Here is an 18,660-nt window from a genome sequence, read left to right on the forward strand (position 1 = left end):
ATCCGTAAAAAGAAAAGAGTACTTGTGGTACCTTAGAGACTAACCAATTTATTAGAGCATAAGCTTTCGTGAGCTACAGCTCAAATAAATTGGTTAGTCTCTAAGGTGCCACAAGTACTCCTTTTCTTTTGACTTCAAAGGGAACACTTGTTGGGATAAGATAGTTTGAAGTTTCTCTCACTAGAAAGAGGGAGAGATTTATTCTCGTCTAAAGCCGCAGTGGCTGCTTTGTCTCCACACTCCCCAAAAAGTTTACCAATAAACTATTTCAAGTGAAGCCACAGTTACCTCTGGGAATCAACTATGGAAGTTTTGAATGTACTGCAAATTTAGCCAGCTGAAGCATCAATGCTGAAAAAGCCACTAGGGAAATCTAGCTTTAAGTAGATTTTATTTAGTGGTTTTTCCAGGACTTTTTTGCCCACTCACAATGACTACCCAGTTGAGCACAGACCTCCACGATAAAAAACTTCAGCCAATAACCTCAGGACTGAGGCTGCTGTATCCAAGTTTAGTCTGAGTGATGATCTTATTCTCTTGTCCATGTGTTTGGCAGGAATACTCCCTCGGCTGGTATGATTATGCCCATTACTAAGGAGGCTGCAGCAGGCTTAAATTTAGACAGAGTAATGAAGACCTTTTAATCGTTAGGTACAAATAAGTCTTGAAAGTGAATTCCCACTCCACCTTCATCAGACCCTCATAAACCAGGTGAGGAAGAATTACACAGCTCCTTGTCAACTCTGCCAGGTTTTTTTTTTTTTTTTTTTTGGCTATTTCATTTTCTAGCACAAGCACCCGTGAAGTTAGTCCTCTATTCAAGCTTAATTCTGAAAAGCTAGCTGAAAGTCTGGGGTATCTTGCTTATAGCCCTAGCTTTACAGATTTCTCCTCTTAGGAGGCTCTAGAGGGGAGAGTCTCTTGTTGGAGGTGCTTAGACTTCGCACTGTCCCATTAAGAGCTGATTGTGAACAATGTCCTTCAGTTCCTGGGCCAAATCCCTTTGACAAGGTGAGGGAGGGGCAGAGGCAGGAGGAGAGTGCATTACCAAGGAGATTGAAAGGACAGTCTGTAGGCATGTCTCCTGAAGGAAAATTACTAGTAGTCACTTCCTCCTGTGGGACCCCTGGAGACTGGAAGGGGAGAGGAGGTAGGTCCATCTCCCATGGAAGGGGACCGTGTCATCTGCTGCTGGCTCCAGGCTGAGTGAGCACTGACCAGACAGCATGAGGAGTGAGCTGGAATCAGTGGAGACTGGCTCACTGGTATCAGAAAGGATGCAGCCACTGACACCTTTCATGACAGCTGAGCTCCTGTAGGCAGAACAACTTGTGGGGAGGGTAGAATCTTTGTGGCCTTGTCAACCATCTGAGCATGGACCTTGCTTACAGGCTGGCTGGCTGGGAACAGGGCTTTGCTCCTCTGGGTTTTTGCTGTGGGACTTCACCTTCCCCTGATATTCAGGAGACACCAGCGAACGTTTCCTCCTTTGCAAGCCGTGGGAATAGCTTTCATGTGGCCTGCTTGACAGTCTCAGCATGGACCTCTCTCTCCCACTGGCTGAGAGCTTCCCCTTGGTCCCAGGAGCCGCCTGATGAGTGTGCCAGGAGATTGCTGTCTGTATCTGCTATTTCTATGGGTTAGGGGAGGTGCTGGTCTTCATACCCTCCTCACAAAGCCAAAAGATTTTTTTTTTTTTAGCTTAGCAGTTTTGAGGAGAAAAACCTCAACGCCACTGAAGAAACAGACATTCAGTTAAAAATCTCTCAGAAATCACACAAAAGCTCCTCTCCAAAGGGAGCCCTGGAGTCTGCCATGTCTGGGGCTTGGAAACAGGATTCTGGAGAGTCCCTCCTGCTAAACCCAGCCTCAGAGCAAAGATCCGGTGTGCCTCAGTGGCGTGGAGATGGGGAACGTCCCACTGTGAAGCCTGCCTGACATGGATGGTACAATCTACAGTAATATTCTGATCCAGTGAGACAAAAGAACTTCACCAACCAGTTTAAATGCTCTTGCTGGGGCTGCCTGGGAACTGGTTTCTTCCAAATATTTCTCCCATGAGAAGCTTTTGGAATCCTTGTATTCTGGAAAAGATGAAGGACTATCTTAAGAGTTAAATTATAAAAAACCCCAATCAAGTACAAAACCACCACCACAGGAGAACAACTATGTAATACATGGCTATTCTTTTGAGAGTGCTCAGTTCACAGATGGCAGATTGACATCCTTGCAGAATTAAGCCACCTGTTTATTCACACAGAAAATGTACAGTACAGGCAGTAGCAGTGCAAGCTTCCAGAACACAGACAATGAGCCTCAACCCAGATTTGAAGAAACTAGGGTAGTTCATTTCTTTATTGCTCCATCAATTCTTGGTCTCTCGAGTAAGTTGCCAAATAGATCCAGTCATGGGTTTTTGTGATGTGAACTGAGATCATCAAATTAATTTCCTATATTGCAGGCTTCTGAACAGCTGTCAGATGGTGGAGACGTTCCATAACTTCCTACCTATCCATAGGCTGGATGCAAATTAGTAGCCTGGAGGTGAAAGGCTCCATCTCTCCCATTAACTTCCTGAGATTATGGTAAACTAATTTCTTGTATTTCAACAAGAGTGGGATATGCTCTCCTTCGCAGCACACTGCAAACTACATTTTAAAAAATTGTTCTATGTCTTTTTTCTATCCCTGCTCTTTATCACCATCTTAGCAGCCTGAATTTGTGAGTCTCAGTGGTGTTCCCATTGGACAGCCGTGCACATCACAAAACCACACAACTGGCAAATTGAGGACTCCCAGAGAAGTCAAGAATTGAACAGACACTAGCTTTCCATTGTGGTAGAAGCTCACATTCCCACCAATGCTGCTAAACCTATTAAGCAAATAAAGAAAGAACTTCGTGCTACAGGGCTGTCAATCTGGCACCAAGCGGACATGATTTCTTTTAAGCAAAAAAACAAAAACAAACCTGATAAAGCCTGAAAACAACACAATTTCCCTGCAGATTTTATCCTTTCCATTTGCTAATATCTCAATTTCAATGCAGAAAAAACAGACAGGGGTCCAATCTTTCCACCTTTTTCCAGGAATTCCATACCCCCATCTTCGAGGGCATGAGACTGATCCTCTTTTTTCCAGCTTGCCTTCAAGGAAATACTGCATCTACCTCAAAAGGCCTCCCCCCAAAAAATTAAATTCAATTCCAAATGACCAAACCCTATGTCAGTGGCTTGAAAGAGCTACAGAAATCAAATAGAGTTGCACTTCAAGTGCGCATTAATAATAACCCTGTTCAGCCAATAAAAGAAAGTGTATTGAATAGAACTCATAACTTGCAAATTTATAATTATGCAGGAGATAGAGCTTGCAGGTCTTCTCACTGACGCAAGAAACACAATCCTGCTTTTAACATACCAGGTGGTGTTGTCAGTGGGGTTCCAGTTTCTTGGCAGTAACCAACAGGACGAATATATGGGCTGCTAGCATCACACCTGGATCAAAAGGAAAGAATTGGCTCCAGTCAACTTTAATGTGAGAAGAAACACAGCAGATCAAATCCCATCTGATGTTTCTTTGCTGGGGCAGCAGATGCTTTTAGCGTGTGTGATCATGATGTACAGCACAAGTGCTTCCTTGCTGGAATTCACAAAAGGTACATTTTCAAGAACTGACATTTAAGTTGCCCCAGCAAGACAGGTGAATACTAAAGAGCCAAAGTATGTGTTTGTGTAGCTAACACATATTTTCTAAGCGCTGTTCTTTGAAACCTGAGCCCACTGAATTAGTCTGGGCACAGATTTTCAAAACTAAAACACAAAACAAGCAAACAAAAACTGTAAAAACACATACCACAAAAAGCCTATGCAAGAAATAAAAGCTATGGCGGTGGGGGGGGGGGGGGTTATGATTTGAAGACTTGAGCTTACAACTGTGTACATATTTCATAAATTGAACCTGAAGCCAAGTGGAACTTGCCTGGCTTCTGATTTTGTTACAAATCCCAAACTTGGTCCAAGTACTTGAAATTTTGAGAGAACACGACCCAAGTTCTGAGAAAGCCCCTTTCTTCCCATGAATTCTGGGGAAGGGACTGATGGTTTCATGCCAAACCAGGCAAAACAATGCAGCTTCAGCCAAATTTTGTTTTGAAGGTTTTTTAATTTTTATTCTAAGTTTTTTCAAATCTGAAACTCAAAATGAAACGTGGAGCAAACGTAAAACCTTGCAGACTAAGACAGTAATGGAACCAATTCTAAAGCCCTGCAAACTAAAACTGCAGCGTTGGACACAGCTCTGGATGAGACTTATCTGTGGGAAGGAAAACATCAGAACATAAGAACGGCCATACTGGGTCAAACCAAAGGTCCATCTAGCCCAGTATCTGTCTTCCGACAGTGGCCAATGCCAGGTGCCCCAGAGGGAATGAACAGAACAGGGAATCATCAAGTGATCCATCCATCCCCTGTCACCCATTAGCACAGTACAAACAAGCAGGTGCCTATTTGCCTTCCTGGAGTAAGAAACAACTGGGAAAAGAGTGTAATAATAAAGAAACAACCACCACACACAGAGCTGATGGGTGAGAATCTAAATGCTTTGTATTGCTTTCATAGATCAACAGCTAAGTTTTTTTTATAAATTAAACTAAAGACTGCACACACCTATAGTGTACATTGGGATATACGGAATGGAGAAGAAAAGTGTTTCCTTTACAAATATTCAATATGGTCTCATGGTTAAATGACACTAAATGAAGGAGTAAATGACACTTCCTTATTTACTCTCTCCACACCTGTCAAGATTTTATAGACCTCAATCATATCCCCCCTTAGTCGTCTCTTTTCCAAGCTGAAAAGTCTCAGTCTGATTAATCTCTCCTCATACGGAAGCTGTTCCATACCCCTAATAATTTTTGTTGCCCTTTTCTGAACCTTTTCCAATTCCAATATCTTTTTTTGAGATGGGGTGACCACATCTGCATGCAGTATTCCAGATGTGGGTGTACCATGGATTTATATAGAGGCAACATGATATTTTCGGTCTTAAATTATTAAAATTAAATATTCACCATCTAAAAAAAGCACCCTGAGATTCTCAGATGAAAAGTGCAATAAAAGAATAGGCCATAATTTTCAAAAAAGAGTAAGACCCTGACCTAAATCCATTGAATTGAAGGGAAAGACTTCCATTGATTTCAATATATTCACAGAAGGCAGTCAGACACGGGTCTCCACCCCAGGGAGGTGATAGCTGGAAGCCAGAAACCTTTAAGAGGATGCTCTTGAAGGACCATGAAGAGAGAAATACAGGTGCAGTTACCTCAAAACTGTGAGGAGGCCACTTATTTAGAAGCCTGAAAATGGATTCAGGAGCCCCAAAGCACTCACACTTAAAAATCTTAGCAGCTAAATATTAGAGATCATGCACTTTACGGCAAGATGTTACAAGGGGAAAAATATCACAGTATTTGCGGATACAGTTTGGAAATAGTTTTCTTTACCAGTAGTCATAACTCTCATCCCAGTTGTCGAAATGAATTAGCAGCCGGTTATCCAACATATCAGCGATGCTTGCCACGCACATCAAAGATGGATTCTTTCTGTCCACTGCCTCTAGTTTCATTCCCACCCGAAAACCAGATGGTGTGACAGGCTAAGAAATAGCATAGAGGGAAAAGGTATGTCAAGCTCTATGCCAGGTCATTTAAATTACTGTTCCAAACCTATTTGGTTCAGGTTATTTAAACAAAACACTGTAGTAGTAGAAAACAATATCACACTGTAACTACTTGCTTGTCAGAACATCTGTCAGGAGGGTTAAAGCCCAGATTTCCATGTGTTCTGACAACAATGCCCATGATTTCTAACAATGGCTTGGTGCAATCTGAATACTGCTTATGTTCAATTACACCAGAGCCAGGCAGTTCAGAGACAGAGGTACAGAGGGCCCTTCTGGTGATGAGTACTGATTGAGGATGGATACTAGCACTGCAAGCCCTACCATATTAATGGAGGAGAAGTCAGATGTGGCTTGTGAGAGTCTCCAGGGTATACAGGTGGGTCAGTCCAAAAAGCAGAGCCAGAACTACATGCTAAGGCCCCAATCCCTATAAAGCAAATCCTCCATCCTTTTGCAATATCAGGGTAAGAATACTTTGATTAGGCTGAATGGGAAATGGTGCTGTTCAAAGAAACCAGGAGACCACTTGACTAACTCAGGATGGGGAAAAAACAGTGGCAGTGAAGACAGAAAAACGACAGAGATATAGGTAAGCTTGAAAGCTTGTTTCTCTCACCAACAGAAGTTGGTCCAATAAAAGATATTTCCTCACCCACCTCTAATATCCTGGGACCAGCACGGCTATAACAACATTACAAACAGAGATATGTACAGGGATGAACACCTTTGTGTATGGTGCTGGATAAACAGGACTTGTGAGATTCTTAGAGTACAGGGAAGTATCACAAACATCTAGAAGCTGAGACCTAAGCAAAAACAGAGTATTACAATTTATTTAACTAATGCTAATGTAAATCAGCAGAAGAGAGATCAAGGAGGAGAGCAAATGTACATCTTTGCCTGGGAAGTTAGTGAATGTTGTGGGGGGCCTTGGGGATGGAGAAGTAAGAAAATTACTCTGGTTTCCCATCCTACAAATAAATTGCTGTGGGAAACTGCTCCCATATGACTCCACTAAGTTCTTCAGTGTTACAGCTTCTGTCCTGAGCATATAAAAAGGACATGTTTATATTCTGGCCAAAGTTTTAGGCAGTGGTTACTTTATATCAGTCGTATCAGCATTATACCCGATGCCACCACTTACTGTGTTGAGGGTCTTGAAAAGGTTTTTCGGGGCTGCTTGAGCTTTGCAATTCTTCAAATACAAAACCCAATTAAATTCCCCTTCCTTGTAACCTAGAAAAAGAGATCAGAGATTGTTTTACATTGTTCCTGCCATATTCAGATTGGTTTTTCAAAAATGGAAATAACCTAGAGAAGGATTTGAACTTTGCATGATACCTGCCCATGTACAATCTTCAAGGGTTATGCATTTCAGTTAACACATTATTATTCCCTCTTTTACTGCACTGTCTAATCATTAATCTGAAACTTCAACTGTTTCTAGGAAATGGAACGCAAGAAAGAAAGCATAAGTTGTGAACAAAGACATTCACTGATTTGCATGCTCACTTAATAAAGAATTGCGAATTACTTTCACTAACGATGCCAAGCACTGGGAATATCAGTAAGAAATTGGTTTGCTCTTCTGGCAATTGTCTTCCCACTTCAAATCATTCAAAGTGGGTTTGACATGAAACAAAACACAGACACTAAGGGCAGCCAGTTCACAGCAAAATGTGTTGCTTCTTGTACAGGTTTATTTCTCCATGTACCTTTCAGAGAGAGCAGCTTGTGACCTGTCTTTTCACACCAGCCAACAGGGTGGATATCTGGGGAGTCAGCATTAACCCAGAAGTCATAGTACTCAGAATAACCATCAAAATGTAACCGCATCCTGTATCCTTGCACCTACAAGCACAAGAGATTGCATTATCTTAAAGGGTCATTGACAAGTGACATAAAAATACTATTTTTTAAAGTCATTAACTCTCTTCCCTTTGGGTTTGTAAAACTGAAAGGATCTTTAAAAAACTAATTTACTTTTCAAAATTCAGTTTTACTTTTTCCATTTATGCTGTTTGCTTACTTTTTCCATTACACTCAGGGCTGGTCTACGCTACCATTTAAGTCGATCTAACTTATGTCACTCAGAGGTGTGAAAAAGCACTGCCCCCCTGAAGCGATGCAAGTTTCGCACTGCCCAAACCGGCGCTATGTCGGTGTGAGACATTCTCCCGCCGACACACCTTCCACTTCTCATCAAGGTGGAGTAACTATGCCAACGGCAGAGAGCTCTCCCATTGGCACAGCTACATCAGTGCTGTTGTGCCGATGTACTGCTGTACCGTAGACTTGCCCTCAGTTTGGACAATGTAAAATAAGACTTGTCAGTTTCATTTTCTTGTTCTCATACTGTAGCCCTACATTGCAATGTTTTGGGTTGCACATACTACAGGGGAACTGCAGAGGGTCCAACCCAACCCAGTTTTTCAATGATTTAAAAAGACACTATGAAAACATTTCTATTCGTATATGTTTTACAAAGCCTTAAGGCCCGGTTTTGAAATCCTTGCCCATTTCAATCCACCTGGATTGACTGGGGCACTGTGCTGGGGGAAGCCCCCTTGCACCACAATCTGGGGCTACAGCTCTTCTCTGGCTCTCACAGAGTTCTCTCCCGGCTTGTGGTATACAAGAGTTTCTTCAAACAAACAAAGGAAAAGGGGATCTTTCCCTCTCCCTCCCTGGGGACCAGGAGAATTAAAGTAAAAATAAATAAATAAAAGGGTATTCAATCTCTTAGGCAGTTTCTCCATCACCCTTTTGTCAGTCTGCTTATCTGCTGGCTTTAGTATCCTTGATCAGGGCTAGGGGCCATCTTTAGGCCCTCCCCTTTCGGTAACCCGACTCAGCTTCAGGAGCGGCAGGCTCCACATCATCCTCTTCATTGATCTATTCCTGCAGTCAGTTGTCTCTGAGGCATAGCAGTCTTCCCCATAACTGCCACCCCTTGCTGTGACAGGCTTTCCCCTTTTCAGCTTCCTCCCCTGCCAGGCAGAGCAAGCCTTGTAGGTGTGTCTGTGTTGGCTTATTTTATCCATTGTTATTGTGTCCATTGTAAATGGTTCCCTGGTTGTTCCCCCTTATTTTAACTAGCACAGACATTCTGTTTCCAGTCTGCTGATCCACTTACCTCCCTAATCCTGTTTCTCATGAAATGAAGCCTCACCCATGTCCAATTACCCTTGTCAAACCAGGCCTATAGTCCGGTTAGTGCTGGCTGAGTCCAGAGAAGCTCATTAGGTTCCCCTCAATTAAGGTGAGGGTGTGCCCCCTTACAGGTGCACATGTGAGTTAGAATTACATAACAACTGAAAAAAGAAAAAGAGTACCTGTGGCACCTTAGAGACTAACCAATTTATTTGAGCATGAGCTTTCGTGAGCTACAGCTCACTTCATCGGATGCATACTGTGGAAACTGCAGAAGACATTATATACACACAGAGACCATGAAACAATACCTCCTCCCACCCCACTGTCCTGCTGGTAATAGCTTATCTAAAGTGATCATCAAGTTGGGCCATTTCCAGCATAAATCCAGGTTTTCTCACCCTCCGCCCCCCCCCCCCCCCACACAAACTCACTCTCCTGCTGATAATAGCCCATCCAAAGTGACCACTCTCTTCACAATGTGTATGATAATCAAGGTGGGCCATTTCCTGCATAAATCCAGGTTTTATGCAGGAAATGGCCCACCTTGATTATCATATACATTGTGAAGAGAGTGGTCACTTTGGATGGGCTATTACCAGCAGGAGAGTGAGTTTGTGTGTGTGGGGGTGGAGGGTGAGAAAACCTGGATTTGTGCTGGAAATGGCCCAACTTGATGATCACTTTAGATAAGCTATTACCAGCAGGACAGTGGGATGGGAGGAGGTATTGTTTCATGGTCTCTGTGTGTATATAATGTCTTCTGCAGTTTCCACAGTATGCATCCGATGAAGTGAGCTGTAGCTCACGAAAGCTCATGCTCAAATAAATTGGTTAGTCTCTAAGGTGCCACAGGTACTCCTTTTCTTTTTGCGAATACAGACTAACACGGCTGTTACTCTGAAACATAACAACTGAAGGATCTGGTCCCAAATTTAGATCCTCAAGTACGTTCCTTTAGCTTTCAGCTCAAACTTCTCCCAGCCCTTACATTACTTGGCTTATTTTATTTTTTTAAAACAATCTAAAAGATTACTCCCCCTTAGACTTCTGATGTTGTTTTCTAATGAAAAGGAAATCAAATCCAGGAAGAACAATTACCTCAACAATGGTGAGGACACAAAATAAAGATGGGTGTCCAGGATCCAGTCCCTCCAACTTCATTCCAACTTTAAATCCATTCCTAGTTTGTGGGAAGGATTGATACTGTGGGGAAATTAATGTTGGAGGGAAAAAAATTGTATTTCACTTTTAGAGACACAACCTATTTCAGAATAGTCACCAGAAACACTAAAGACTTCTAGTTTTCAGTTTAGCAAAAACTATCATCACTAGAAATCACTTCAGTGTTACCCTTGCATAATTTTGAATGGTTTCCCATGACTGGATGCAGGTGCCCTCAGTTGTTTCCTGTTCTGTATCCCTTTTAAAATGAGAGGTGATGTCCAATGGTCAAGCACAGTTACATGGATCAAAAATAGCATCATCACGTGTCACTAATATATCTGCAGATGACATTCTAAACACTCACTGTCAAAGTATCTGATTTTTTTAAGAACTAACTTGGAAGTCTGTTTTAATTAACTACAGGTACAAGCAAATCTTTTAAAATGTCCCAAGGCAAGTTTAATTTTTACATAAAGGACCCCTTTTATAGAGCCCCAATCCAGAAGGCCTGCCATAGGCAAAACCATTGGGGACTTTTGCCTGTGTCAGGATTGGGTCCGTACTACAGTCATTATCCCAACAGAGCACATTCATTCTTTAGGGCTTGTCTACATGTGGAGTTATTCAGGACTAGCTGCTCTGGAATAACTCCATCGCCTGGTCTATACCAGAGGGGGGATCCATCTAAGTTACGCAACTTCAGCTACGTGAATAATGTAGCTGAAGTCGATGTACTTAGATCGACTTACCGTGGTGTCTTCACTGCAGTGCTGCTGCCGCTCCCCCGTCGACTCCGCCTGTGCCTCTCTCAGCGGTGGAATACAGGAGTCAACGGGAGAGCACTCGGGGGTCGATTTATCGCATCTAGACTAGACGCGATAAATTGATCCCCGCTGGATCGATCACTGCCCGCCGATGCGGCGGGTAGTGAAGACATACCCCATGTGTGAGTGTTCCTATTCTGGAATAAGAGTGTTTTGTTCTGGTTTGGGTTAATCCACTTTGAAGAAAAGTGTCCACACATGCAGTTATTCAGGAATAGTTTTTACACTCCAAATTCACATCCAACCTCAATCCGAATTAACTTTCAATTATAGATAAGCCTAAAGAATAGGTTCTCTATAACTGGAACTGCAAACAGCTTACTGCAATACAGTGAAACCTTAAAAGATTTTCCTTTCACTTTATGGTGGTCTCGGTCCTACAAGTTGCTGAGTACCCTCTACTGCCAACAAAGTTGGTGGCATTTGTGGGAGATCAGCACCCTACGGGGTCGGGGCCTATAGATAAAGTTTCACCATATCCAACTTCTCTGTACTCTGATTTAGACACAGCAACTGGATGCTACTTCTACCCTCACTTGTAATGACTGCCTCTTAATAAAATAATCTATAGCTGTCCAAGATTCAAGCATCCAATTAATTTTAACAGTGTTTTAATTAGTAAAGCTAGAATCAGCATCACACAACCACCAGTCATGAGTAGGACACATAAAAAGATACTAAACTGCGCCTCTCCACTGCGACTGAGTGATCTGCTAATAGCTGATTTACTCATAACTAATTGAAGCAGACTACAACGTTATTTGTGGCCAAGATTAAGTGCAAGGACTACAAAGGGTGTGTAAATGTCACCTAGACGCACTGTTGCCTTAAAAGAAAAATAAGAGATCAAACAAACAAATCAAATATTAGCCAATCATATCTGAAATCTAGAGAATTAACTCTTCCTCCCCTGAATTAACTTCAGTAATAATATTTTGCCTCTTTATACTACTTTTCAGAGAATCTCAGATTGTTTTACAAGGATTAACTAATTGAGCCTCACAGCCCTTCCATGAGGTAAGGTACATTATTATATTTGTTTTTAGTGTGGGAAACAGTTTCCCTGTCCTGAATTGGGACAAAAAGTCAAAATTCTCGAAAATTTTCACAAACCAAAAATCCAAAAGTATTTTTTGTTTGGGTCAAGCAAAACATTTCATTCTGATTTTGACTGCTTTTTATTTATTTATTCAAATTGAATTAACTAACTTTTAAAATATGTCTGTCTGAACCAAAAATCTGCAATTTTGTATTTATTAAGTGTCAAAATGGAACACTTCTACAACTTCAAAACCTTTTATCCCTACAAATGTTTTTGAACTGTAAATTTGTTGAAACCAACTCTTTCCCACAAAAAGTTTGTTATGATTAAATGGCATTTTTCAATAAAAAAATGTTGAGTCAAAAAACTGCTGACCAGCTTTATTCATTTTACAGGTAGGGAAAATGAGGCAGGGGAGGTTGCATGACTTGTTCAATCTGCAGCTGTGGGGATCTATTCTTGACTCGCTGCGTGTCCTTGGGAAAGCTACGTAACACCTCTCTGTATCTCAGTTTTCCCATCTGTAAAGTGAAAGTGGGGATAACAATGCTTGCTCCCTTTTGCAAAGGACTGAGAGATCTACAAATGAAGAGTGCTTTAAGTGCAAAATATTATTATTGCAATGCAGCAAAAATCAGCAGGACAGCTGGAAATAGAACACAGGAGTCCTAACAAGTCCCCTCCCTCTAACCACCAGAACACACAGCCTCCATAGAAGATGCATAGCGGTGTTTTTTTATACCACTTACGGTGCTAGAAGTCAACATTTTTTATGCTACCTGCTTATAGCAACCCAAGCACTACTTGCAACTAGTGGTGTCAGGGAAGTCTCCAACTCTGGCACCAAAGGGTTAATTATGAGGTGACGCTGAATTAGAATTATCGAAGCAGAGAAAGCATCCAAGGGGCTACCAACCTCTTTGAACAATTTGAGGGGAGCAGCTGGCATCCGTTCCTCTTCCAAGTAAGAAACCCAGTTCCATACCGTCCTCTTTCCAGGAACAACTGAATAATCAAAAACAAAAAGAGATAACATTTATCTCATGGAGGAGAGAATGCTGAATGGAGAGCAGCCATCTCCTCCCATTCCTTCCCACTCACTGAACGGCCACGATTACCATCTGGAGCAGATCCAGATGCCAGCCCAGCCCTCCTTGAATGCTTAAAGATTAGGTAAAAAGAGCCTCGGAGGAGCTCAAAGCTCAGTCAGGGAGCCAAACACAGCTGGTGACTGCTATCCCCATCACTTTTAATTGCTGGTGAACTACACTCAGAAGCTACCCACCTTGAGGAAAATACAACCCTCAGGCAATATTTTGACTGTATCTATTTTTCATTAGAAAAAAATATGTTAAATTATATGCCAATTAGTTATGGCACACAGGCTGCTGGCAAGTTGCCGCTGGTGCTGCAAAACTTGGACAGTCCTAGAACGGGAACTTCAGAAGGAGGAAAAAAATTTCTCCACCCAATATCTCAGAGCATGAATAAGAGGTGGGGCTCAAACTAAAAACAGCACAGGAAAGGCATACAACAGCAGCTGAAAATAAACCCACAATGAATCAAATGAAAAACCAAACAAACTTTTGCTTAGCAAATATATTAGTACATGGATAGTGAATACGATCACAAAGCAGGTGTCTGGATTCAGGCTAGCAGAACCACACTAACAAAGAAGAAAAAGTTACCCATTTAAAATGTGTTAAAAATTACCCCAAATTATCTATAAATATCTCCCTTCCAGTATATAATAAATCTCTAAACCCATCACCTTCAAAGTCTGTAAACAATTCCCTATTTATTTACATGACATCTTCTATTCAGAATTTGCTACATATAGATGTGATCCAAAGCTCATTGAAATCAATGGGAAAAGACTCCTATTGACTTCAATGGGCTTTGGATCAGGCCCACGCTTTCTAGGTTCTTATATTGTGCCCAGAACAGAGGCCTGTAATATCCCATCTGATAACTGCAGAAGGTGAATGTACAAAAAGTGAATAGTTGCCTTCACCGGGGGAAGGAGACCAAAGCCCTGAGGTAAGTGGGGAAGTGGGATAAGAGGAGGAAGCACGAGCAGGAGCGCGTGAGAGGGGAGGGCTCCTGCCTCATACTGAGAAAGAGGGACGATCAGCGGGTTATCTCAAGTGCCTATACACAAATGCAAGAAGCCTGGGAAACAAGCAGGGAGACCTGGAAGTCCTGGCAAAGTCAAGGAATTATGATGTGATTGGAATAACAGACTAACAGAATAACAGACTTGGTGGGATAACTCACATGACTGGAGTACTGTCATGGATGGATATAAGCTGTTCAGGAAGGATAGGCAGGGCAGAAAAAGTGGGGGAGTTGCACTGTATGTAAGAGAGCAGTATGACTGCTCAGAGCTCAAGGATGAAACTGCAGAAAAACCTGAGAGTCTCTGGATTAAGTTTAGAAATGTGAGCAACAAGGGTGATGTCGTGGTGGGAGTCTACTATAGACCACCGGACCAGGGGGATGAGGTGGATGAAGCTTTCTACCGGCAACTCGCAGAAGTTACTAGATCGCACGCTCTGGTTCTCATGGGAGACTTCAATCACCCTGATATCTGCTGGGAGAGCAATACAGTGGTGCACAGACAATCCAGGAAGTTTTTGGAAAATGTAGGGGACAATTTCCTGGTGCAAGTGCTGGAGGAACCAACTAGGGGCAGAGCTCTTCTTGACCTGCTGCTCACAAACCGGGAAGAATTAGTAGGGGAAGCAAAAGTGGATGGGAACCTGGGAGGCAGTGACCATGAGATGGTCCAGTTCAGGATCCTGACACAAGGAAGAAAGGAAAGCAGCAGAATACGGACCCTGGACTTCAGAAAAGCAGACTTTGGCTCCCTCAGGGAACTGATGGGCAAGATCCCCTGGGAGAATAACATGAGGGGAAAAGGAGTCCAGGAGAGCTGGCTGTATTTTAAAGAATCCTTATTGAGGTTACAAGGACAAACCATCCCGATGTGTAGAAAGAATAGTAAATATGGCAGGCAACCAGCTTGGCTTAACAGTGAAATCCTTGCTGATCTTAAATACAAAAAAGAAGCTTACAAGAAGTGGAAGATTGGACAAATGACCAGGGATGAGTATAAAAATATTCCTCGGGCATGCAGGAGTGAAATCAGGATGGCCAAATCACACCTGGAGTTGCAGCTAGCAAGAGATGTTAAGAGTAACAAGAAGGGTTTCTTCAGGTATGTTGGCAACAAGAAGAAAGTCAAGGAAAGTGTGGGCCCCTTACTGAATGAGGGAGGCAACCTAGTGACAGAGGATGTGGAAAAAGCTAATGTACTCAGTGCTTTTTTTGCCTCTGTCTTCACGAACAAGGTCAGCTCCCAGACTGCTGCACTGGGCAGCACAGCATGGGGCAGAGGTGACCAGCCCTCTGTGGAGAAAGAAGTGGTTCGGGACTATTTAGAAAAGCTGGACATGCACAAGTCCATGGGGCTGGATGCGTTGCATCCGAGAGTGCTAAAGGAGTTGGCGGATGTGATTGCAGAGCCATTGGCCATTATCTTTGAAAACTCATGGCGATCGGGGGAAGTCCCGGACGACTGGAAAAAAGCTAATGTAGTGCCCATCTTTAAAAAAGGGAAGGAGGAGGATCCTGGGTACTACAGGCCAGTCAGCCTCACCTCAGTCCCTGGAAAAATCATGGAGCAGGTCCTCAAGGAATCAATTCTGAAGCACTTAGAGGAGAGGAAAGTGATCAGGAACAGTCAGCATGGATTCACCAAGGGCAAGTCATGCCTGACTAATCTAATTGCCTTCTATGACGAGATAACTGGCTCTGTGGATGAAGGGAAAGCAGTGGACGTGTTGTTCCTTGACTTTAGCAAAGCTTTTGACACGGTCTCCCACAGTATTCTTGCCAGCAAGTTAAAGAAGGATGGGCTGGATGAATGGACTATAAGGTGGATAGAAAGCTGGCTAGATTGTCGGGCTCAACGGGTAGTGATCAATGGCTCCATGTCTAGTTGGCAGCCGGTATCAAGTGGAGTGCCCCAAGGGTCGGTCTTGGGGCTGGTTTTGTTCAAGATCTTCATAAATGATCTGGAGGATGGTGTGGATTGCACCCTCAGCAAGTTTGCAGAAGACACTAAACTGGGAGGAGAGGTAGATATGCTGGATGGTAGGGATAGGATACAGAGGGACCTAGACAAATTGGAGGATTGGGCCAAAAGAAATCTGATGAGGCTCAACAAGGACAAGTGCAGAGTCCTGCACTTAGGACGGAAGAATCCCATGCACCGCTACAGACTAGGGACCGAATAGCTCAGCAGCAGTTCTGCAGAAAAGGACCTAGGGGTTACAGTGGACAAGCTGCTGGATATGAGTCAACAGTGTGCCCTTGTTGCCAAGAAGGCCAATGGCATTTTGGGATGTATAAGTAGGGGCATTGCCAGCAGATTGAGGGACGTGATCGTTCCCCTCTATTCGACATTGGTGAGGCCTCATCTGAAGTAGTGTGTCCAGTTTTGGGCTCCACACTACAAGAAGGATGTGGAAAAATTGGAAAGAGTCCAGCGGAGGGCAACAAAAATGATTAGGGGACTGGAACACATGACTTATGAGGCAAGGCTGAGGGAACTGTGGATGTTTAGTCTGCGGAAGAGAAGAATGAGGGGGGATTTGATAGCTGCTTTCAACTACCTGAAAGAGGGTTCCAAAGAGGATGGCTCTAGACTGTTCTCAGTGGTAGCAGATGTCAGAACAAGGAGTAATGGTCTCAAGTTGCAGTGGGGGAGATTTAGGTTGGATATTAGGAAAAACCTTTTCACTAGGAGGGTGGTGAAACACTGGAATGCATTACCTAGGGAGGTGGTGGAATCTCCTTCCTTAGAAGTTTTTAAGGTCAGGCTTGACAAAGCCCTGGCTGGGATGATTTAGTTGGGGATTGGTCCTGCTTTGAGCATGGGGTTGGACTAGATGATCTCCTGAGGTCCCTTCCAACCCTGATATTCTATGATTCTAACAAAGGTAATTATTACTCTGAATGTGTAATGGGCTCCACTGAGCTTGTTTTTCTGTTTACTATGATCCATCTTGTAACAGCTGGTAAAGTTTGCAAAGAATAAGAAAAGAGACTATGAGCTCAGCTCACCTTGTTTTAGAGGTTTAGTATTTCTGCGGCTTTTCATATTATTTGATTTATTCTTCTCCTAAACACAGATATGATTAAAAAAAAAGTTTAGCCATATTGTTGTCTCTCCCCGAGTGGTCATTTCACAATGCAGGTATGATAAAGATGTAACATGTTACTAACAGAAATATTCTTCTTAAATCAAACCTGTGAGTGCATTACAGTAATAGTAGGATCTTACATATTCAGCTACTTTTACCCTAAAGGATCGCAAAGTGCTCTACAAATTGTTTCCACCATAGATAGACTCATAGATATTCAGGTCAGAAGGGACCATTATGATCATCTAGTCTGACCTGCACAATGCAGGCCACCAAATCTCACCCACCCACTCCTGCAATAAACCTCTCACCTATGTCTGAGCTATTGAAGCCCTCAAATCATGCTTTAAAGACTTCAAGGTGCAAAGAATCCTCCAGTAAGTGGCCCATGCCCCATGCTACAGAGGAAGGCGAAAAACCCCCAGGGCTTCTGCCAATCTGCCCTGGGGAAAAATTCCTTCCCGACCCCATATATGGCGATCAGCTGAACCCTGAGCATGTGGGCAAGATTCACGAGCCAGACACCCAGGAAAGAATTCTCTGTAGTAATTCAGATCCCATCACATCTAACATTCATCACAGGCCATTGGGCCTATTTACCATGAATAGTTAAAGATCAATTAATTGCCAAAATTATGTTATCCCATCATACCATCTCCTCCATAAACGTATCGAGTTTAATCTTGAAGCCAGATAAGTCTTTTGCCCCCACTGCTTCCCTTGGAAGGCTGTTCCAGAACTTCATTCCTCTGATGGTTAGAAACCTTCGTCTAATTTCAAGTCTAAACTTCCTCATGGCCAGTTTATATCCATTTGTTCTTGTGTCCATATTGGTACTGAGCTTAAATAGTTCCTCTCCCACTCTGGTATTTATCCCTCTGATATATTTATAGAGAGCAATCATATCTCCCCTCAGCCTTCTTTTGATTAGGCTAAACAAGCTAAGCTCCTTGAGTCTCCTTTCATAAGACAAGTTTTCCATTCCTTGGATCATCCTAGTAGCCCTTCTCTGTACCTGTTCCAGTTTGAATTCATCCTTCTTAAACATGGGAGACCAGAATCATCAAAGATCATTTAAATAAGTCACCATGGTGTAGTAAAAACTGAACTCTCTAGTGTAGTGGATTGGATTCATTGTCTGCACTGCAGGATTTGCAGCAGTAAGCAACTTTATTACTATGCTACACATTAGATTCACACAAATTTGTTTTGTGGGTAAAAAACCACTTCTTCAGTGGCATCTGAAGAAGTGGTTTTTTACCCACGAAAGCTTGTGCCCAAATAAATCTGTTAGTCTTTAAGGTGCCACTGGACTCCTTGTTGTTTTTGTGGATACAGACTAACATGGTTACCCCCTGATACTTGACACAAATTTGTGTCCATCTGTGCTAGTGCGTGGATACATAGAAAGGATATTTCACCAGCCATTGAAGGAAACAGAAGTTCTGAGTAACTGCTGTCACAAAAAGACACCCCTAGAAACTATATTTTGTCTTTAAATATCACAGATTATGTCCAATAACTTGTAAACTACAAGGAAGGAATGTTAACATCGTGTTAGTTCACCCAGGGTTGTCACTTCTTGA

General features: G+C 42.6%; 1 protein-coding gene across 5 annotated transcripts in view; it reads right to left on the minus strand.

Moving 5' to 3' along the window:
• Positions 1-18,660, minus strand: part of LOC125624686 (lethal(3)malignant brain tumor-like protein 4) — an 84,429-nt gene that overhangs the window by 40,271 nt on the left and 25,498 nt on the right. For all 5 annotated transcript variants that reach the window (XM_048825837.2, XM_048825836.2, XM_075121407.1 and 2 more), the window contains 8 exons: positions 16,995-17,052; positions 12,781-12,869; positions 9,933-10,037; positions 7,394-7,529; positions 6,823-6,914; positions 5,500-5,651; positions 3,414-3,490; positions 1,999-2,084 (listed from right to left, as the gene is read on the minus strand). In XM_048825837.2, the coding sequence (XP_048681794.2) occupies positions 1,999-2,084; positions 3,414-3,490; positions 5,500-5,651; positions 6,823-6,914; positions 7,394-7,529; positions 9,933-10,037; positions 12,781-12,869; positions 16,995-17,052 (795 nt within the window). The remainder of the gene's footprint in view (positions 1-1,998; positions 2,085-3,413; positions 3,491-5,499; positions 5,652-6,822; positions 6,915-7,393; positions 7,530-9,932; positions 10,038-12,780; positions 12,870-16,994; positions 17,053-18,660) is intronic.

This window comes from Caretta caretta, chromosome 19 (assembly GCF_965140235.1).
Source record: "Caretta caretta isolate rCarCar2 chromosome 19, rCarCar1.hap1, whole genome shotgun sequence".
Classification (NCBI taxonomy): Eukaryota; Metazoa; Chordata; order Testudines; family Cheloniidae; genus Caretta; species Caretta caretta.